General features: G+C 43.7%; 1 protein-coding gene across 1 annotated transcript in view; it reads right to left on the bottom strand.

The window, feature by feature from the left end:
- Positions 1-18098, bottom strand: part of PPM1D (protein phosphatase, Mg2+/Mn2+ dependent 1D) — a 37081-nt gene that overhangs the window by 11467 nt on the left and 7516 nt on the right. Inside the window, exons 2-3 of the mRNA XM_090025612.1 lie at positions 16199-16427; positions 13583-13707 (exon numbers count right to left, since the gene is read on the bottom strand). Coding sequence (XP_089881738.1) covers positions 13583-13707; positions 16199-16427 — 354 coding nt within the window. The remainder of the gene's footprint in view (positions 1-13582; positions 13708-16198; positions 16428-18098) is intronic.

Below are 18098 nucleotides of genomic sequence, written 5' to 3'. Positions count from 1 at the left end.
AGGTTTTTCAAGGACAAAAAAAAAAAAAAAGAGAAATACTTCAAATCAATTACTCCACTCCACTATGGCAAACACTGATGGCCCGTTCCTCATTAAAGAGCCAATTCACCTTCGCAGCAGCAGCAGACAAAAAACACATGCTTCTACTAAATGCTAATTAAAAGCCCAGCCTGCTTACATAGAGGCACTCTCTCCATCAGCAGACTGGTACAACAAAGCTCACTGACTGGCAACAAGATCAAAATAAATACTGTAGCAGCAGAGCAGAGCTCCAACACAGCAATTACTGTGCACATAATTGCCACTAAAAGTTTGCATAGATCTCCAATTTTTGTTCAAATCATGCCTGCGTGGCCACAATGGGTAAAATTATATGCCTGCATTTATCTTCTTTTATAACAATATTTTGATGCCCTCACTAGAACTCCAAAGTCAGCTGAAGCATAGGGTTTTTTTGGTTGCTTGTTTTAACTTACCAAGGACTGATCACAAATTTCTTTTTGATATCGCTTCTTTATCTCCTTTATAGTGGTTTATAAAGAAAATGTACAATGTGATGAGTCCCCTAAGAGCCCTAGCAATCAAGTATTTACAGTTAAAATAAGTACACCAGTCCCGTAGCACAAAAGCCACCCTATTTTTCCTATATTTTCTATCGAAAACAAAAAACAAAAAAACCCCCAGCAGATCCAGAGACGTCTAGATTGACAAGACCCCTTTACACACGTGGGAAAAGGTGCAATGTGATCTCATGCACGATTCACACAACTATGCCTCCTACTGTGCTACGTGTCCATGGCAGCAGACGTGACGGTGGGATCATGCATTAGATCCCATCATGCCTTATAGCTGGTCCCAGACTCCCCCTGCAGTGGCATGGAACAAACTCCCACAGCTGGGAGTCCCATGCACCCCAGCTGAGGGGTTCCCAACCACAAGCACACCCCCCAGGGCCAAAGGATCAGCGCAGGGGCATGAACCCCTGGGACCCTGAGGATCCCTAAGGTTCAGGGGGTTTACACCAGGCAGGGCATACCCCTATGGCCAGGAGCCCTGTTAGCTGACGGGGCTCCCAGCTGAAGGGGAGACCCTACTACACATGCAAATTAAAGCTCAATAGCAACCTGCTATAAAGTTAGTACACATTTTTGAAATTTAACTTTATAGGTAAATATGGTTGAAGCTTTCTATTGTGCGACAGCCACTTTGCACATGTAACTGGTCTCCAAGTAACCGCACAATTAACCAGTTACTTGTGCAATGCCTGTAATGTGTAGAAGGGCCCTCAGTATCTGAAAGACAGGAAACAGCTGAAGATGGAGGGCAGTAGGTTGTTTTACATGCACAGGGTTCTGTCACTATTAATTAATACAATTTATGTTTTTACTTTAAAAAAGAAAACACTATAGAACTTCAAATATATGGTTCACAACCCCAAAGTCTGTTACTTTGCATCCCTTGCACTATAGTAATGCCCTTTTCCTTCCCTGCGTACCACCTCCGGTCTTGACCAGCTTCTTCCAGTCAGGCGAGCACAACACTGGCATAAATTATCCCCCTCTGCTGCAGAAGCAGCTAAAGATAATGCAATCCACTCAAAGCACATTTGGATAGAGCCAGAGAATGCTCAACATGCCATTTAATAATCATGTCTGCACTTGCTCATGTGGTAAGCACCTGTGAATTATTGGCAGCAAACCTGTTTCCAGAAAGTAAGAGACACCCAAATACAAAGCCAGGCATGGAGCAGACCTAACACTATAGAAACAAACCAACTGCACAGTATTTACATGAATTCAGAGAGCTCCTGAAACTCTTTTCACAAAATAGTTAAGACCTCCTTTTTCCACCTTTTCAAATACGCAACTGCTACAATCCAAGCCCAAGAACTGAGCAGTCTGCAGAAATGGGAAAAGTCAAAGCTTTTCTTGAGATTTTTGGACAGTTGCTTCTTCTGGGATGTGCACCCAATAAATGCTACATTACTACAGCTAAGAGAGCTGAAGTGCTGAGAGCTGCTGTCAACTGAATTCTCAGTGAGACTCAAACACAAGCGCAAAGCTTTTCCAGAGTACTATACCAGAGTGCCTCTGCTCTGAAACTTCATGGCACATAACCTAAAAGCATGCTGGAATAGTGACAAACTCAACAATACACCACAAGTTCTCATCCTCTGCTTCTGCAGGCAGTCATCCTTGCTACATTTATGAACACGCTGATGAAGACCATCATAAAAGAGGAGGCAGAGGGAAGTAAGAACAGATGTAGAGCAGCAAACTAGGTGTCAACTTGCAATTTTTATTCTACCTCTGACCTACTCTGTCTTGTAAGGACAAGACACTCGGCCCAGTTCCTACACCTGTTCCAAGGGGCAGCTCTCTACAATACATGGTAGATCACTGATTCTTGTAAAGGACTTTGAGGTCCTCAAATAGAAGGTGTCATTACAGAAAGACAAAGCATTTTATCTTATTGGTCCCAATTTCCAAAGGGACTGTGGGCACAAGGAGATTTAGTGACCTGCCCAAGAGCACACGGGAGCCCTGAGCAAGCACACAAGGAGCAGAACTCGCATCTCCCACGTCACAGGCTGAATCTTTAACTGAGTGGTTGGTTCTCAACCTTTTCAGACTTGAGGCACCCCTGGGAAAATGCCAGTTCTGAGTTTTCATTCTTTTTTTGCTTACAGAAAATACTAGGCACCATACCTACAGGCTAGGGAACTCCCCTCTTGTCAGCACCAAGGCGGAAAAGGATCTTGGGGTCATCATTGACTCCAAGATGAACATGGGCCGGCAGTGTGGGGAGGCAGTCAGGAAGGCCAACCGCACCTTGTCATGCATCCACAGATGCATCTCGAGCAGGTCCAAAGAGGTGATCCTCCCCCTCTATGCGGCACTGGTCAGGCCGCAGCTGGAGTACTGTGTCCAGTTCTGGGCGCCACACTTCAAGAGGGATGTCGACAGCATGGAGAGGGTCGGGAGGAGGCCACTTCCATGATCAGGGGGCAGCAGGGCAGGCCCTACGAGGAGAGGCTGCGGTACCTGAACCCGTTCAGTCTCCACAAGAGAAGGCTGAGGCAGGATCTAGTGGCCTGTTACAAACTAGTCAGGGAGATCAGCAGGCATGGGGGGGCCACTGCTAGGAGTGACCAGGAATAACGGTCACAAGCTGGCAGAGGGCAGGTTTAGGCTAGATATCAGGAGGTGCTACTTCACGGTCAGGGCGGCTAGGGTCTGGAACCAATTTCCAAGAGAAGTGGTGCTGGCTCCTACCCTGGGGGGTCTTTAAGAGGAGGCTAGATGAACACCTTGCTGGGGTTGTTTGACCCCAGCACTCTTTCCTGCCATGGCGGGCCAGGGAGTGTCGGACTAGATGATCTACTCAGGTCCCTTCCGACCCTAGAAACTATGAAACTATACAGCAGTTTTTCTGTTGCAAAGAACCCAGAAAGACCACAACTATGGATTTCTTTTTGAAGTCTCTGGGTTTATCTCATGAATGTTAGCACTGTTAGGTTTACAAAAACTGTGACACACCCCACTGAACTCTTGAAAGGATCTCAAGGCACACCAAGGTGTCATGGCACCCTGACTGAGAATCACTGCTTTACACACAAACCCATCCTTTCCACGGAAAACTCTCCAGCACTATCACTCTTTCCCTTAGATCAAACCCCTTCCTAAGGGTAACCTACACTTATCTGAAAAGCAGTAGGCAAGATGCAGGATTCATCTAGTGAAATTTTATGCCCCATCTGCAGGATGTCAGACCAGATGATCATATTAGCCTTACAGATTCATGATTCTGGCTAATCAAAGCCATCTTACTTTTGTTAGCTGAACAAGGAAAAATGAACACAGTTGAAGCCAAACAGAAAACTCAGTATAGAAAATGGGACTTCCGAAGGCAATTGGAAAGCAGAGCATTGGCTCCAGTTTAAGCTACGTTTCTAAGATATTCGTTAAACATGCATCTTTTGGCAAAAGACATTATGATCAAATGTTTTGAAACTCATTCCCCTTGACATTATCCCTGTGAAAGCTGCTGTCCAAGTTCACCGCAAGGGCATACAGCTGAAGCACATTAACCTTTCATATCTGAAATGCAATTCTAGCCAACACAGCCCAGTTACAATGCCTTCTAACTCAAGACCTTCCCTGAATAAGCAGGCAAATAAAATGGAGCAGCATTACTCTGATGAGCCGCTAACTCCATTAACTCCAGGCAAGCTTTGACAGTCCAAGGGCTCAAGGGAGCTCTACATAAGGCTTAACTGAAAAGACATGGGAAATGCTTGTATTGTGGTCTCTGTCCTGGTTTAAAGGAGGGGGGTGAGGTGGGAGAGAGATGCTCCAAGGAAGAACACTAGTATAAAAGAATGCATATTCTGGCTTCCTTTGCACTGACCTGTGATATCACTTGGACTTTGACAACACATAACAGGAGTCTGAAAGCCATTCACACCACCTGTGCACAACCACATTTTGCAATCCAGCCAAGTGTTAGTCATGACAACAAGCAAAATCAAGTTCAGAAGCACATCAAGTGTTATTAATGGGATTATAAAAGCTGCAAATTGGCCTCTTATCTGTCATTCACCTCCTTCTCCACCCTCAAAAAAGTCAACCCACTATATCCCCAAGCCTATTGACTCATCAGGCAGAAAAATGAACCCTGGTCTCCCAATAGGGCAAAATATTATTATCATGCATGCACCTCAATGAAAGCTACCATCTCAGGACTACCTCCCCCTGGCCCAGCAGAGCCAGGCAATAAGTTCTTAAAAAGTAGAGTCAGAGGGTGTATGTTAATGCATCTTAAAGCTGCTGTATAGACAGAATGCTAAACATCAGCTGTATATCTTCTGCCCCCACCAGATGGAGAACACATCTGCCAAAATGGCCAAGAAGAAGTGGCATAAGCCCAAGCAAAACAATAAGCCTTCCTCGGAGAATTCTTTGTTTCAGCGTCCAAGAGAAGAACAGGACGTAAAACTAGGAGTATATATTAGAGAAGAGTGACGCTTTCCTAAATCATCACATGCTTTCCATTTTTTCCTCTCACTGTAAGAAGTCAGGTAGGCAGGTAGATTTAGGAAACTGAGGAAGTCAGGTGATGAGACTTGCCAAGTTGGGACCACGCCAGTGACAGGGATAATGTTAGAAAACCAGGAACTCTGGGCTCCCAGACTCCGATGATGAGAACACATTTCTCCTCCAGCCAAAAACATCCAATACCACATGTTGTCACTACTATACAGCCAGTTACTTTAAAGTATTACAGAACAAGGGTCAGACACTCCTACATCCCCCAGCTTCTGTCCATACAAAGGAGGCACTGATCATATAACGAGCATATTGCTGACACTGAAGCCCAACATGAAAGGCTTCAGGGAGACTTAAAAAAAAAAAAAGAGTCACTCCATCTATGCTGCATACAATGTGTAGCCATCAACTACATCACACACTGCAAATTAAAACAAATGGAGAACCAATTTCTTAATGACAGAAATGGATACGAAAGCAAACTTGTATTCAACCCATTCATAAAAATAACAAGTCGTGTGCTCCTCCTTACTAATTTATTGCCCTAATATAAATCTTATGTATAAATCGGATTACATACCTACTGAAGCCTGGAATGTTTTAACAAATAACTCTGAGCTATAACAAACTTGGAGCTCAATCCAATCCAGTCCTTCTCCCCGCAAAGCAAAAACATGCGTCAAAAATAACTTAAATCAAACTCTTCTCTTTAAATTTCCTCGACAGTTGTTTTCTTTTTTGGCATTCAAAAGGACATGAGGGGAAGGAAGGAAGAAACCAATCTGATTAATTTCGTAACTTTTTAAACAACTCCTCTACTAAGTTTCTATCCTATAAGTACAAAGGAACCACTAAATGTTCTCTTCTCAGTCTTAAATAGGCAGCCTTGCTGAGAAGCATGACAAATCTCGACAACTGTGCATTGTGACCATTTAACTCATCCTGGCTGGTCTGAAACTGAAAAGGGACAAACAAAAACAAAAAAAAAGCAATAAAAACAGAAACAGTTTAAAACATTTCTATAATGAGCCACAAGAGGGCATCTTTACCGCAGTCTTAGGGAGATCAGACAAGTGCAGCGTCATACATTTCTACACCGTGGCAATATCCAAAGCTATTAAAACTCACTCTGGGGAAAAAGGGGCAAAACTATCAGGAGGCAAAAGTCAAAAGCACAGACAGCTCAGCTACCTGGAAGCCACTGATGCATGTAATCTTTTACTACACCATAAAACACAAAAGTATTTCTTGAATGGTGGTAGGAAGCCTTCTATATACTTGCAAAAAAATGTCAGGCGCACTAACAGCAAAGCCTGGGGAGGTATGCACACTGACTTTATTGCATCTTTCTGGGGCATCTTTCATAAGCACCATACTCACTGCAAAGTTAACAGAAGTCAAAGCAGATTCAAGGAACCACCCAGCCAAGTGAACACAGCAGTGGTACAGCTTGGAAAGCTTCACTTTAAAAAAGAACTAATGCGCATAGCACCCAAGATGTACTGAATGGGCGAAATGTGAAAAATGAACTTACAGGCAGTGATGTGTGAGCGGAGAGGGGACAGCAGGAAGTGAACGTGTAACACATGGACAGCTGGCTTGCAATTTCTGATCTGGACTCAAGTCCCTCAGTGAGCACTAAGAAGGCATTTCAGGCACCAAAGAGACAGCCATTTCTCCATAGGATTTTGACAAGATGTAAAAAACGACACAAGGAAGAAATAAAAGAATCTATTGTCCGGTAGTGGAAGTGACTGATTCTGCATTTAGGAGAATATTCATTACAGTTTTTAAACACATACCCAAGGACGAGAAAGGGAAGATCATGCACTGAGGCTCTAGAGACAACCTGGATTGCGGGGGGGGGGGTGGGGGGGGGGCGGCAGCAAAGTACCCTTCAAGGTAAATGGATCCAGATGTGTCTTGACATTAACCACAGCTCAAGCAACAAAGTGCAGACTTGCCACTGCACAGGAACTGAAGGGTGTATTCTGCATTTTATCCAGGTCCACATATGTATTTGTTTCAATAAAAAGCTTTTCTAGGGGTTCTGCCAACTGGTGAGGTACAGCTCTAGGTTCGCGTGGAAGGCAACAACTCTTTCTGCCATATTAACTTTGCTGTAAATACAAATACTGCAGATTGCTGCAAACCCAGTAAATGTTACTCTGTGATTAGCTAAATTGAATGTGTCCAACAGAGCCCACCTGCCCTGCAGAGCTGGTTTGTATGGCTGGAGCTGCTGCCATAGCACAGAGCACACAGTGCCAGCTCTGATCTGGCACAGGGGACATGGTAGGAGCCGAAGCCTTTGCCATGTGCCCCAGGTTGGAGACAGAGCTGCTTCTGCCTCCCATACACCTGCTCTAGGTCAGTTATACCTGCTGCATGCTCCAGGTTGGAGCCAGAACTCCTGTCGCTGCTTCCTCATGCCCCAGGTCCAGCCCACAAAGAGCCCTGAAGTCTAGATCCAGCCTACAGTATAAAGCGAGTTTGACACCCGTGGGCTAAATGAAACCAAGATGTGAACATAGTAGGAATAGCTCAGAAAATGAAAGTCATTTACTGTCATTCTGGCTCATATGGATTTCCTTTTCTTGTTTTTTTTTCCCCTTCCAGGTAAGAGGTGTGCCTTTGTGAAAAGGAAAGCAATTCTTGAGACAGAGGGAACAGCTAATTTCTGTTAATGACTATATATCAAAAATATTTGGATGCCTTTAACTGAAGTTCATGTTCTAGAGTGATGATTACTTAAAGGGAAGCAGATAAACAGTACGAAGATTTTAAGTCTGCTGGTGTGCATATAATGCAAACACCAGTATGCTTAGGGTTAATCTGTGAGGAGAAATCCTCAAACTGTTATTCAGATGCTCTGAAGATTTTCCATTTTAAGAACAAACATTTCATAAAGAGACATCTATGGAACCCAAGCAATGACTTTCCATCTCTCATATCCATGGGCATCCACAATTCAAACTGCAGTTTAGCAGGGTTGATCTCTACAATGTCTCATGTGTGAGTAAGCAAACAAGCAGGCATCCTGGGACAACTGTGGCCACTCTGCACAACTGATTTTTTTTTTAAACGGTCTGTGAAAACTAAATCTTTATACAAGGATCCTAATGATACTGGGCCCTCTGCCTCAGGGTTTTGATGCAAGCAGGTTGAGAGAGCTTTACAAAGCCATTCTGGTGCTCAATAGGCTACTGTGACAGGTTGCTCCCATATCACTCCACACTGGTCAGCAGGCACATACATACTATACATTTGGCATTTAGTGCCCCAAAATACAGACCACCCATTTAAGGTGTCAGCAGGAAACCTAACACATTATAAAAATCAGAGGGAAGCCCATGCTGTACAGTCAGCTGAAGACAAGCCAAAAAGCCCCAGACACCTCAGCAGAAGTGGGTCATTAAACACCAACCAGAAGCAAGCACACAAAATTACAAGGAGATACTATGAGTGACCACATCCACAAAGAGTTTATATCCCGGGTCCTTAATTCAGTTTTTATTGTTCAAAAAAATATTAAGAAAACTATTCAAGTACAGTACTACTTCGCCTGGCCAAAGCCTACAGATCTGGTCACGCCTACAGAGAAAAAAAAAAAAAAAAAGGTTCAGAATCAAGATACTTCATCAACAAGGAAGTTCCTACTTGCTTGATAATACCTTTCTCAAGACCCATCTCTGCCAGATATTAAGCCTTGACCAGGTAGTGGGACAGCGGAAGATGAAAAGTTTAGAAATCAGAGCAAGGAACTGGCCTTTTCTAAATGCTTGCAAAATTCTTTGTCAAATAGGGCCTTTGCAAAGTCTGAGAACTTTGGTTTTTACTGCAAAAAAAATTAAAATAATGAGCAAGAGACTTACTTCAGAATTATTTCAGAAGCTACTTGATTCAGTTTGCTCTACTGGATGGAGTACATGGATTATACCTCCTAGGTTACTTACCAGATATCCAGCCTCTTACCCAGATACCATGACCAAATCATCATCAAAATACAACCAAGTGTTGCTCCAGCACCAGATGCTAGAGGTTAGGTTAACCTAACTTGATTAGAAGTGTAATTAAAGTGCTGCCCGTCTGCTTCTGTACATCTGGAAATACTTTAAAAAAAAATAGGGCCAGAGAAGCAATTTCACCATGGCCTTTCCCAAGCATGTTCAGTCGAATCTCTGCAAAACCTTCATTCCTGGCTGGCACATGGGAGAAGGGAAGCAGGAGCTGTGAAATATTTGACACTAACAGCAGGCATTTTGAGGGTAGGGAGAGGGAACAAAAACTCCTCCCATCTGGATGGTGCAGGTGTTAAGTTGTAAAGGCTTATTACAAACCTGAAGTAACCAGGTGAATGGAGTTCTGCGATGCCATTAGTACTCCTGACACAACAAACTGGGCACAACCCATAGTCAGCTATTTTTCCTTCTCCCCTCACTCCCCCCCCACCTATTTCAGTAGTAAAGCTTAATTTATGCATGAATATTCTGCATGTTATCAGAAGAGCTGAAAGCACTTTATATGCATTTCCAGAGCGCTAAACACAAGCTTAGTGCTCATCTCTCGTACAGAAGAAACAACTTAAACACCCCTGTGAGTTATTTAAGAAGTACAAACATACTGCATTCTGTTTAAGTGCATGACCTTGCGAGCAAAAAGAAACCATTCACTTACCCAAACTTTATGTAAGCAAAGCTCATAAAGTACAGAATAATTTGTCCACTGTGGATGCAGTGATATCAGCAACCCCAAAACAAACTAGTTCCTTTTGTTTTCTAGGTTCTCATAGCAGCCCTTTGACAGCTGCTTCCCCTTCACTGACACTAATTATTCTGAAGCTCAACAAAAGTACAACTACATTACAAAATACAGAGGAGGATAGAGCTGAAAAATGCTATGCACTTAAGCAGCGTATGCACTTAACCAATATGCAGCTAATCTATGTTTGTTAGAAGATAAGCAACAGGCAAAACATTGAGGCCAACATCATATCAGGCATTTAAGTGAATTACCCTCTTATTAGATATGCACGTAAGTTGAATATACTATAGATGACTTCATGCATTACTTAAAAAACGTCCACCACTGCAGTGGAAAGCAGATACAACTGAGCAGTATACAGTACCACTGCTCAGTTTTGGGCAGAAGGATACTGCATCTAACCTGAACAGCAAGGATGAACTACAGGAGGAGGAATTTGGCTGGAATGTCTCACGTTATGTGCCAATATCCTCTCTGTTGTCCAAATATTTGAATGACACAGTGTTTCACTATGGCACCTACGCTGCCTGTTTCCTCGGGTTTTTGGCTACATTAGTGGGCTTAGAAAAGGAATTAAAAGAGGTTTCAAAATAATCTTGTCCCCATTCCATTAACCAGAATAAAAATACCAGAATAAAAATAAGTTAATGAATAGTCATGAGAGAAGAAAGTTGGTAGAAGTTCATGAATACAGTGCAATGTCAGAACTTCAAAAGACCAAGCGCACCCCCGCATGTAATCATTTTGCCTGTGTTGAGAATTTTGCAATCTCTTATCATAATCTGCCAACTTCCAGTAATGTCAATAGGTTTATTCCTGATAATGTCTGCTAGAGGCAGGACAAAATTGCCTGTTTATCAGACTGTTGTTCCCCTAATAAACTCTGGCCTAGGCACCTTTGTTTGTGGTGCTAGCACCTTGGCAAGAAGAGGCATGATGTCCAGAACCAGGTAAAGTGAGGCCACTTTCTGCACTAGTAACCAGCAGAATCAACTAAGGCATTGGTAACAGAAGAGTATATTAAGTCTTGACATAGTTATTAGCGTCAGAGCAAATTGCTCTGCTTGGAAAGGCTCCAGTGTAGGAAGTGTTCATGCCAACCAGGGTAGCAAGGCTGGGAGCCAGCCAAGTGGTCAAACAGGCTTCAGTAACATGAATACCAACGGTTTTAGTTGTGGTAGGTCTGCTGTAAGCAGCTTTTGAGGCCAGCATGCCCCTCATGAAGTGAAATCCTGTTTCCAAACTGTGAGCGTCTGTGCACCATCTGGGTCCGACAGAGAGAAAAGCAGCTGCTGTGTTCCTTTTCCCAGGAGGCTGGCCATGCCTCATCAGAAAGGGATGTGAAGAGGTTGCAGAGTCTCCTCAAGCAAAGCACACAAACACTAAAACATTGATGTTCAACACATTGTAAACTTGGTGTCTTCACACCACGTAGGAGAAAGAATGCCCTTTTTTAAAGGACCCAAATACGTTGAGCCAAATTTGAGCTGAGAGAAGATGGATGTCCTCATTTCTTGGACTTGAGACTCTCCAGCAATCCTCTTCATCCACATGATAATCGTAAAGGCCACAAATGGGCTTGACAGATGGATCATTCCCTGAATCCCCATCTGCCCAAAGAAACCAGCCAAAACCCTTTTGTGGGACTTGCGGAAAGGAAACAGACCAGAAGACACTGGGTTTCTTAAAATCGGCATGATAGGCTGAAGATCAGAGAAGGAAAAAGGAACAGCAGATCTTTATACAAATTAAAAATGCCAAAGTAACATATGCTCTTTGTTAGATAAGGGAAGCCAATGTGTGTGTTAACCAGTGGCTTGAGCACAAGGCTGAAATTCATGAACCTGGATTGCATGCTGCTACTCCATTACTGACTCATGACCTGGACTTGCTTTGCCAATAAGCACCTCTCACATGGGCCTTCTGAAGCAGAACAGACATTTGTAGAAGGCACCGCTTAAATGGACCATTACTGTAACTTTAAAAAAAGGTGAGGTTTCTTTTCACATTAAAAAAAAAATATATATATATATATCACTGAATGGCCACCCCCCATCTCCTTTGCCCGACAACTCAAATTTAGCACCTTGCTTGCTTTGCAATTCTGTATTAGAACAGAGCTGTCCAACTGCTGGCCCAAGAGGGGTAAACATGTAGCCCATGGGCTCCCACTTGACTGCTGCCACCCACGTAATTCTAGCTGCGGCAGCAACTGGGGCTCAGGACTCCCTCTTCCTCCTCCAGTTTCTACAGTATGCCCCCCCCCAGCAGGTAGGGTGGAGAGGCACAGTATTACTATGGTGCAGCCTGCTGTGTCAGGGGAACCACAGGCCCAGACTGCTTGTGTGGCACAGTGCAGTGGGGGAGCCCATGGCCAAGCAACTAAAGGCAAGACGGGTGCTCTGCATAGTGCAGCAAAGGGAGAGGAAGGGGGCTAGTTCAGCCCCTTCAGCGTGTGGCCCTCACCAATATACAGTCCATGGGGCATGCAGGCCCTCAACTGCTTAGAAGCTGGACCACGCAAAAGAGGAAAATCATTTCCTCTTACCGTGGGGAAATTTCAGGTGAGACGTGTAAAGCTTGCTTGTAAACTGGTGGCTATACTATGCTGTTGCCAAGCTGAGGACTGCAGTTGCAGAGTCCAACAGCCCCTCGGGACAGTCAACGCTGGATCATTTAGGAACAAAGTCACAATAGGGCTGCCCAGCTGTCCCTGTAAGAATTAAGTCACGCTACTGTGTTTACAATGACAAAAGAATTAAAACCAGCTTTCCATAAAAGGTGCATTTACTGAACAGAAATAGTGGACTCCCAAGCAGGGGCATGGGAAGAAGAGAGAGTGAGCTGCCCCATGCTGGAGTTATGCCCTGAAGCGCAGGGGAAGGAACTGACAATAGGTAGGTAAAGGCAGTTGGTGGCTTCTCGCTGCCAGCTGGCAATTCATGGAGCATGTTCTCCAGGAGCCCTCAGACAATACAGACAAGATCCAAATATGCTTCCTGAACATGTTTTGCCTGATACACTGTGTGCCAATCATCCCTTTTCATGACCTGCTAAAAACAATCATCATAAAACACACGATTAAGTCTTATCCTTGGCATACTGGGCAGCTCCATGACTGGGGCAGCATCAGCTTCCGCAGTGCTGAACACAGCAGCATGACCAGTCGCCATTGCAGTCGCGACTACTTTTGTGCCTCCTATGAAGGCAGCACTACTGCTTAGCCTTAATGTTATTTTTCAGGGACCTCACATGGAAAAGCAGAGGTGGCACCACAAAGGGAAGCCCCAGACCTTTCATGTCTTGCGACAGTAGTACTGGATCTGATCACTGCATCAAGCATACTAGAGTGTGTTTTATTCCACTTATTCCAAGCAGAGAAGAGCCCAGCATGATCCTCAGCTCAAAGACATACACAAGAGCAAACCAACCTGCTTTATATAAAAGGGGGGAAAGCCAGCTTCACACAGACAAGGTTCCAAGTCCTGGTAGATCACATGGCTGTGCCTTCACTAACCCAGTCAGCAAAAAATGCCCTTTAATTCTATATGGCAAAATGAAATTAACTTTTATTGTATTAGAAACATGGTCTAGATTGTAAGAGAGCCTAGAAATCGATGGGAAGTAGGCCAATACACCAAGAGTTGCCAAAACAGACTACTGAGAATGTATCTGCACTGCTCTGCGTGCAGTGACTTCTTCCTTTATATAAGATATCCTGACTGTTTCATTGCCTTGGTAATTACTTGCTGTACATGGACACCACTTACCAAGCGCTCGTGCCACTGCCAGGAACGGAATCTGGTCGATGACGGTGCTCCTGCGCACGGGCCCGTTGTGAGTCAGCCGAGGCCTCTTCCAGACAACCCGATTCACACCAGACTTATTGATCACACTAGACATATTGTAAGTGAAGAATAAAAGGGGCAGGGCAAAGGTGGATAAGGGGAAGGAGGAAACAAAGAAAACCAATCAGTTATGCAGTAGCAGAAACAACTCTCCCAATGTGCACAGGGTTAATGCTAACTACTGTGGTAGAGCCTACAGCACAGCCAAACCCTTCAGAAAGCGGGGACTACGTTCATGGGGAGGGTTTGAGCTCAGCTTTCGCTGAAGGGACAAAGGAGACAGTAAAACAGCAAATGAAAAGCTGTAGAGGATTTCAGCCTGCTGCTCACTCCTCCAACACCAGAGATGGAGAGTCTGTTTCCCTGAGATGCTGCACTGGGCAGTACGTCCAATCACAACTGGGGCCAGTTGTCATTTTGGCTCTTTTAGCTTTGCCCACCTGCCCCAGCTCCAACAGTCCATAGAAACAGTGAGTGGTTAAAAAAACCTCAAAATAAAACAAACAGCAGCGTAAACCAACTCTTCTTCAGAGGTTTGCCATGTTGGAGCAGCAGCAAGAGGCAGAAATAAAAGGAGAACAGTCAACCGCCCTGAGGCAGGAGGAGGCAGGGAGAGAATGAACAAAAACAGCTTGGCATTTCAAATGTAACACCTGCTCTCAGATGTTGAACAATGGGATTAGTTCACCCAGGAGTCAGGAGGGACAAACAGGAGACAACACTGCACATAATAAGGGCAAATGCAAACCACGTATTACTGTTAAGAAGGGAGATAAGCCATTTATTGCAAAAAAGGAAATGGAATAAGGTGCTGGTGAAGCTCAGTCTTTAACAATCTAAGGACCAGGTACTAAAGTTTCCTTTATTTCATCCACAGCCAAATAAGCACTGAAAGGCTCCGAGGGAACCTCAAGACTCTTTGTGCTAATACTGTTCCAGATGCAACATCCAGGACTTGAATCAGGGATGAATAACACACCAGGGCTTATATCAGGGATGAATTTGGCCCCATCCAGTTGGGTGCTGTAGCAGAGCAGGGAGGGTCACAGACACTATGCCCTCAAGTTTCCCTCCTTGACTAGTACCACTAATGGTCAGATCAAGTTAATGCCACTCTGCAGACACAGACTTTTAGCAGGAAAAACTTCCTAATTTTCACTAAAACACACATTTCTCTTCTCCCATAACATTTTTCCCACACTCTTGTACAGGAAGAGATGTCCTGAGAGCATAATCCCACCACACTCCTACTGAGGAAAGCTGATGGAGCAAAAGCTAGAACCCAAAACAATCTATCCGCTGAACTCGCATCGAGAGGAAGTCCCAGGGGATTCTTCTACTTTCCACTAGAAACTTCAGAAAACAGTCAGCATCTTTCACACAGTTTTGAAAAAGTAGGTTTGGAAACCTGTAACATATGGGCAACTAACCTAGTGAAGGAGCAAGTAATTCTCTCAGAAACCCTCCATCCCAAATGCACTCATCTGCTTCCACCTATTAGGCACAAATATCTGACAGTTAATGAGCGGACCAGGTTCTTGCATGAATGGCATCAAGAGGGAAACCTTCAGTGATCTCTGCCTCTGAGCTACTCTGAGAAGAGAACAGTGCCTATCCATCTGGTGCAGAGCTGCAGAATGAAAGAATTCAGGGCTCCTGTGAAGCCTTGCCAAATTCAAGCACTGAGATTTGTTTCTCAACATGTGCTATCTGAACAAGGTTGCCTCCTTGCTCCCTTAGCTATGGAGAATGTGCAACAACCATATTCCAACTCTTTCTGATATATTTTAGTGTCAACCACTTCAGGGAAAAGAAACCTGCACTCAGGGTCAGCAAATAAATGAGGTGTTAACATCCAAATACTGGGCCTTAATATTTTAAGACATTCCCAGTGTTTAACAGAATATGCATGCATGTTTATTAATTTGGGATCTTTGTTTCCTCTGGACAAAAGCTTTGCAAGGACTCTTCTACAGCTGCCAATATTACCTCCAGGCCAATGGAAAAAATTAATTTTACTGAGCAGTTAGAATCTTCCTAATTAGACACAGAAAAAAGAACTCCATAAGCTCAGAGACCATCTCTTGGTACTGAAACTCCAAGCAAAACTCTATCAAAGCCTTACCATTTTCTTCATTTGACAGACAGAGCACTCCACAGCTCAAAAATAATAAGCACATTTGTTTCAAATACCCCAGAATCTACGGAGAGGAGAACCCCTCCACGCCACTCTTTCAGAAACATTTTAGAATCATGCCTGCACCCTGCCCTTTGCCTAATGGTATTACCAGTGGTTTAATTTATCTCACCCCATAAAACATCAGAAAATGACAATAGCACCAGCACTGAAACGCACAGCAATTGCTCCCTGCACAGCTCACAAACTGGACAACAAGAGCCAGGATGCTGGAGAAGTGCAAGAGAGCATCAACAGGGTCACCAGGCAGGCAGCGAATAAGCAAAAGCAGACTTGAGCCCTTTCAATCAGCAAGACTGGGATGGTAACTAGAGATGAAAACTGAACAGAGAAACAGTTACCTGCCCCCAAGTCCTTCAATTCTCTCTCTTTCCTTTGGAAGTTCAGGCTTGTGATCCTGTGTCACCTCCACAGCCCGAATGAAGTCATCTTTGGGGTCATCCTGGACTCCCAGAACCACTCCTGAATCACCAACATGAGCCACATACATCTTTGACCCACGGATAATTACCACGCTGGCAGTAGTTCCAGAGGTACTTGGAAGCCCAGTCATGGTCTTCGGCCATTCCGCTGCAATAAGAAATAAAAGCTAAATTTTCAATGTTGTTAAACTTTTCACTCTAATTCCCTGCTATGGGATTTTTTTTAAAGCAACACCAACATGCCCACACAAGACGCTAAACTACCCAAAAGAAAAAAAAAGTTTTAGCATGATGTCAAGAATTTACTAATGTCATATTCAATGCAAATCATACCGCTGTCAGTCAAACTGGCTGAACAGGTTCTCCTTTCTTCAGGTGTTTCAAGCCTTACTGCAAACAGCTTTTGTGATTTCACTGTAGTTTCTATATTGTCTACATATTTTTTAACAAAATCCCACAGTGCTACATTTGGGCATAGTACATTCTTTTCATGGGACAAGGGCTAGAAAAGCAGAAGGGTAGAAGAGCAAAATTAAGGGATATGCTGGAGAGGCTTGCGTAAGAGTATAGTGGGATATGTACAGAGGGATATGTTGGAGAGGCTTGCATAAGATTACAGTGAAGCATATCCACAGCCCCACAATGACTCCACGATCATCACTATCCCAAGTTGTCTTCAACCTGTAAAATATTCAGTCAACTTCTCCCACATGGCAAGAAGCCTGCTGAGAAATGCCTTCCCCTAGTTTGTTTCTCAACCATCTGTACCAAAAGGCTGTTGCCAACACAGATAGCCAGCCAATGTCACAATAATTTAAAGCCTCTCATAACAACTAGGGCCTGAGATGTGGGTGTTTCATTAGTTAACAAATAAAAGCCTTGCCTTTCCTCCTCCTGGTCTGGTGGACTCACATCGTAACATCACCCTTGCTGTTTCCCCCTTCTATCTTAACCCAGAGACTTAAACAGGTCAACTTTTCATTCTGCACCTTAAGAACAAGCTTACATATCCTTTAAATAAAAAGATACTACCTTGTTCCTGTTCTCCCCTGCCTTCCTGAACTATTCCACTAAGTCTCAGACATAGTCAGTAAACTCTACTTTTCGCTGCATACCTTCGCTGTAAATACTCCCTTCTTATACCCCGTATTTTGTGCACAGATATGAGCTGCACTTTGATTCCTGGAGCATCTCAAAGTAAATATATGACTAAATTAATATTCCGTTATGTTCTACAATGGGAATACGAACACTGCAGCAAAACCAGATTATTTGGCCTTCCTGTGTGACAGCCCAGACACTTCAACTTCTGAAATGACATCAGAAGATAGAATTTGACAGCGTATGGACTGTAGTAGGAAAGACTATTCACTGCAAAAAAAGCAGAAGTCAACCCCAAAAATGGATATGCCTGTTAACTAAACCCCGATGAGAACTATTTCTCTTGTCAATAGAGATGAATTAGATAAAACATTTGGCAGGAATATGTTTAAAGAGTTTCAGAAAAAATAACATGGACAGTTGCATTAGCAATAAAAATGTGATGCTTTGATAGTACTAGGTCACAAGAGATCAAGCCTTGTTTGCAAACGTTATGTCCCAAAATCTTTGTGAAACGCAGACTATTTTCCTCCTCTTTTTGCAGATGAGGCACTGTGAAACTAAGTGTTTGGTCCAAGTTGATGCAGTAAGCCAACAACAAACATACACACTGAGCCCTAAAGCCTGAACCTCCAATCATGTGCTTAACCACTAGAAAACTCTCTCTCCCCATTAAAATATTAATCGGATACCAATTTCCTCCTAACAATCGCATTCT

This window comes from Crocodylus siamensis, chromosome 13 (genome assembly GCF_052110815.1).
Source record: "Crocodylus siamensis isolate JL-2025a chromosome 13, ASM5211081v1, whole genome shotgun sequence".
In the NCBI taxonomy this organism is placed as follows: domain Eukaryota; kingdom Metazoa; phylum Chordata; order Crocodylia; family Crocodylidae; genus Crocodylus; species Crocodylus siamensis.
The sequence above is the reverse complement of the archived record's forward strand: the minus strand, read 5'-3'. Positions and strand labels throughout refer to the sequence as shown.